Below are 5,163 nucleotides of genomic sequence, written 5' to 3'. Positions count from 1 at the left end.
CCGGTTGGATAGATAGTTTCAGATATGCAATTCGATGTTGCTGAAAGCGGAACAAGCACCAATCCATCAATTATACAGATTAATAATCAACATTTGCTCGATTCAGAATCTTTTGAAATTGTCTGCACTCAAAAAATAACAATGGGCGGCACAGCGATAAGTTTTCTGTTATATATAATATGAATTATTTTATTTTTGTGACAAATAAGGATAGAAAATAAAAAAAAGTATCATAACTTTTTCAAGAAAATGTAAAATTTACTCTTAATGTTTTTTGAAATTTATATTTGTTCTTAGTATCAAATAAATCAAATATAAATTTATAAAAACAGATTAGAAGCATTTTTTAAACCTAACAAATATTTTTTTTTGTTAGTTATTTATTTATAGTTGAGATTTTGATATTTGAAAACTGCACATTTTTGTGTGTACACTGCAAGTGGCAGTGGTTGAAAAGTTTTGCGGTCGAGAGTGTGCCAAGTAGTTGCCAATCAGTTTTTGGCTGCCTACTTATGGCTCGAAATGGGAGTCGGGAGTGGCAGGACATGGCCATTACCATCGACCAAAGACCATAGACCATGGCCAAAAGGCATCAGCAGCGAGGAGTTGGCCTGAGCAGCGGCAGGATCGTCAATGGCATTGTGGCCAACAGGCACGTCGATTTCAATTGAATGTGGTGCGGCCAACTTCCCTTCCTCCCCCCTTCGCCCCTCAACCTTTCAAAGTCCGAGGTTCGAGGTTCGAGGTCCCACATCCCACATCGCCCATTATGACACGCTGCCAGCAAACCAAACACAATCACAGGATGCACCGTCACACTCACTTGCAGTTGACACTTTTGTAGCCAGCTCGCATCCTGGCATCCTGGCATCCTAGCATCCTGGCATCCTGGCAGCCCTTGTCCTTCTGTTTGTCAGCCGTCCAGTTTGCTGGTTGTGCCCGTCGTCTCGCCTCCAGTTGTCTGTCACTTGGCCAATGCCATCGATGGATCCACCTTCCGCCTGCGCAATCCCCTTGGACATGCAGGACCCTGATTCACTTGCAACATCAATTCCGTTGACGTGCCCACTCAGCTGCCACTTTCGACCCGAACTTAGTATCTTAGTATCTCTTCGCATCTGTTGGCCGGCAACAAATACGCACTGAACAATGGACTAACCCGATGAATATGGGTATAGGCCGGCCAAAGGTAAGGAGTCTGTTTAAATAATAGCTGTGATTAGGCTTGCAGTACAGAACAGCTGGCATTCTATTGAAATAAGTAATTAAATTCAAAGTGCAGCAGATATTTCAGTCGGTAATTAAATGAGGTTGATATAGCCACTTGCCATGGAATTTCTAAGGCTTCACTGATTATTAGTTGCAAATTTGATTTGTAGAACAATTGTAGCAATCTTTTCTTGGGTGGAAATACATAGCAGTCGATCGTTAACACTCAGCAATCCTTACAACTGAATTAGTCAACACGAACTACTTTCCATAACCAACAAACTTAACAAAATTAGTTAATTTTTAAAAAGACACTACAATGACTCAACGAACGCAGAGATATATAAGTTTGGCGGGTTCCATGGTGCGAAGGTTTCACGTTGCCCGATTTCCAAGATGTAACCAAGTGGCAATGTCGAATTTCGACTGCAATGCACCCTTACCCTATGAAAAGTTAAGAGAGACTCTGGAATGCGTGAAGAATCGATTAACAGGACCTCTGACGCTTTCGGAAAAGATACTATATTCCCATTTGGATCAACCGGATACGCAGGAAATTGAACGTGGCAAGTCCTATTTAAGATTGCGTCCAGATCGTGTGGCTTTGCAGGATGCAACTGCTCAAATGACACTTCTTCAATTCATTTCCTCGGGCCTGAAAAAGGTTGCCGTGCCATCTACAGTTCACTGTGATCATCTCATCGAGGCTCAAATAAGTGGTGTTAAGGATTTAGAAAGAGCAAAGGATATCAACAAGGAGGTGTACGATTTTCTAGCTTCAGCGTGTGCAAAGTACAACTTGGGTTTCTGGAAACCGGGAAGTGGCATCATCCATCAGATTATCCTAGAGAACTACGCCTTTCCGGGCTTGCTGATGATCGGCACCGATTCCCACACTCCGAACGGCGGTGGTTTGGGCTGCCTTTGCGTCGGCGTCGGTGGTGCAGATGCCGTGGATGTGATGGCCAATATTCCCTGGGAACTAAAGTGCCCCACTGTCATTGGATGTCATCTGACTGGGAAGATCAGTGGCTGGACTTCGCCGAAGGATGTGATCCTGAAGGTGGCTGAGATTCTGACTGTTAAAGGAGGCACTGGTGCCATTGTGGAGTACCATGGACCGGGTGTCGAATCCATTTCATGCACGGGAATGGCCACCATCACGAATATGGGAGCTGAAATTGGAGCTACAACTTCTGTTTTTCCTTTCAACGAACGGATGGTAATTTATTTAAAAGCCACGGGCAGGGAAAAAATCGCCGAAGAAGCGATGAAGTACAAGGATCTCCTAACCGCGGACGAGGGTTGCAAATACGACAAGGTGATCGAGATCAACTTGGATACACTGGAACCCCTGGTAAACGGGCCATTTACACCTGACTTGGCCCATCCAATCAGCAAACTGGGTGAGAACTCCAAGAAGAATGGTTATCCAATGGACATCAAGGTGAGTCTGATTGGATCCTGCACGAATTCCTCTTACGAGGATATGGGAAGGTGTGCCAGCATTGCCAACGATGCTATAAGCCATGGCCTAAAGGCCTGTGTACCATTTAATGTTACTCCGGGATCGGAACAAGTTCGTGCCACAATTGCAAGGGACGGGATCATCGATGTCCTGGAAAAGTTTGGTGGCACCGTGCTGGCAAATGCCTGTGGTCCTTGCATCGGTCAGTGGGATCGCAAGGATGTGAAAATGGGTGAGAAGAACACGATTGTCACATCATACAATCGTAACTTTACCGGAAGAAACGATGCCAATCCAGCAACTCATTGTTTTGTTACCAGTCCGGAAATGGCAACCGCATTAGCAATTGCAGGTCGTTTGGACTTCAATCCTCTGGCTGATGAGCTTGAGGGAAAGGATGGAAAAATGTTCAAGCTGCAGGAGCCGAAAGGCGAGGAATTGCCCGCCAAAGGTTTCGATCCCGGTGAGGATACCTATCAAGCTCCACCAGAAAACGGCGACAGTATTACAGTCAATGTGGATCCGAAATCGGAACGACTGCAGTTGATGACACCCTTTGATAAGTGGGATGGCCAGGATTACGTTGACTTGGTGGTTTTGATCAAAATCAAGGGTAAATGCACAACAGATCATATAAGTGCTGCTGGACCTTGGCTTAAGTATCGCGGACATCTTGATAACATATCCAATAATTTGTTTATCACTGCCACAAATGCCGAGAACAACGAATTGAACAAGGTGAAGAACCAAAAGACGGGCAATTATGATGCCGTTCCAGCGGTGGCTCGGGATTACAAGGCCAACAAGATGAAGTGGTGCGCGGTGGGTGAGGAGAACTTCGGCGAGGGATCCTCCAGGGAGCACGCCGCCCTGGAACAGCGTCACTTGGGCGGAGTGGCCGTGATTGTCAAGTCCTTTGCCAGGATCCACGAGACCAATCTCAAGAAACAGGGAATGCTCGCCCTAACATTCAGCAATCCCAGTGATTACGATAAAATCCAACCGTCGAGCAAGATTTCTCTGTTGAACCTCAAGGATTTGGCACCCGGTAAACCAGTGGAAGCCGATATCAAGAACAATGGAAGTGGTGTCAAGATTCAGTTGAATCACACGTTTAATGAGCAGCAGATCGAGTGGTTTAAGGCCGGCAGTGCCTTGAATTTGATGAAGGAACTGGCCGCCAAAAAAGGCGAACAAAAATAGTTTTCAAACAATATATTAAAGAAATTATCCAGTTTTTTATCGGATGATACTCACAATATTTTCCAGTTGTTAAAATAGTAAAAAAAATTGTGTGTCTAGGACTTATTACCAGAAAAATATTTCATTACATGAATTATTCACCCTGATGGTTCTTATCGAAAATAAAAGTTAACCCATTTATACACACTTCGTTCACATTCGCATTTCATCCTTAGTTACTTTTTGGCAACTGCAAGATGAATATCCCCTTAAACAATTATCCTGAAAAAAGAATATCAAATTTACATAAACCGCAGGATACTATAATGGGCCAACACCAGTCCAAACCTCATTGAGTAAAGACGTGCTATCGGCAGAACTTCGCGAGTACCATCAGTTACAAAAACAAAGTTCTACCAATTTTGGCAAAAACAAACAAGTGCGTAAAGAAGATTTCAAAAAAACCCAAGAACAACTATCACAGCAAAACCGCTACAAAAGTGCTCTGTGCAACGGGCGACAGCCCAAGCACAATAACAATGAATCGACCACCTGATCTAGATTACCCTGCACTGGGTAATAAAACAACAACTCTTGACCCGAAGTTCCTCATAATCTCCAGAACAGATAACGAGACTTTTGAAAAAGTTTCGATATTCATAATAAAAAGAGTTATTGAATTCACCTGCGGCGGAGAAATTGAAACATGCACTAAAACCAGAAACGGAACCCTATTAGTTAAAACCAAAAGTTCAGCACAGGCAGTAAAACTGCTAAAACTCTCCAATTTCCACAACTTCACTGTAAAAGTCACTATACATGAAACTTTAAACTCCTCGAAAGGAGTAATATACTCAAATGAACTACGGCATGTAGACGAAGCTGATATATTAAACGAGCTTAAGCTTCAAAGGGTCAACAATGTTGAAAAAATCTTCATCAAAAAGAACAACATTCTCCAAGAGTCTGGACTCGTAATTGTCACCTTCTCTTCAACGTTTCTCCCGGATACCATAATGATAGGATGGGAAAGAATAAGAGTTCGTCCACATATTCCACGCCCATTAAAATGCCGCAACTGCCTCAGGTTTGGACACCCCACGAAAGCCTGCAGGACCCCCACCAAAGCCTGCAGCAACTGCTCAGGAGAAGTACACACGCCAGACGACACTGAATGCGACAAACCCAAGTTTTGCATAAACTGCAAAAACGACATTAACAACGAATACAACCACAGTCCCCTAGATAAAACATGCCCAGCCTTCATTAAACAAAAAGAAATAATAACAATTAAAACACTACAA

At 43.5% G+C, this 5,163-nt stretch overlaps 1 protein-coding gene across 1 annotated transcript; it reads left to right on the top strand.

Moving 5' to 3' along the window:
* The first annotated feature begins 1,440 nt into the window (after positions 1-1,440).
* Positions 1,441-4,069, top strand: LOC108092202 (probable aconitate hydratase, mitochondrial). Its single transcript, XM_017191728.1, has one exon. The coding sequence runs from the start codon at positions 1,529-1,531 to the stop codon at positions 3,878-3,880; it is 2,352 nt and encodes a 783-aa protein (XP_017047217.1). The 5' UTR covers positions 1,441-1,528; the 3' UTR covers positions 3,881-4,069.
* The last annotated feature ends 1,094 nt before the right edge of the window (positions 4,070-5,163 follow it).

The sequence above is a fragment of the Drosophila ficusphila genome, unplaced genomic scaffold (assembly GCF_018152265.1).
Source record: "Drosophila ficusphila isolate 14025-0441.05 unplaced genomic scaffold, ASM1815226v1 contig_791, whole genome shotgun sequence".
Lineage (NCBI taxonomy): Eukaryota > Metazoa > Arthropoda > Insecta > Diptera > Drosophilidae > Drosophila > Drosophila ficusphila.
This window is presented reverse-complemented; position numbering and strand designations above follow the sequence as displayed.

Coding starts and splice junctions, on each gene's coding strand:
- LOC108092202 (XM_017191728.1), top strand. CDS start 1,529: ATGACTCAACGAACGCAGAGATATATAAGTTTGGCGGGTTCCATGGTG.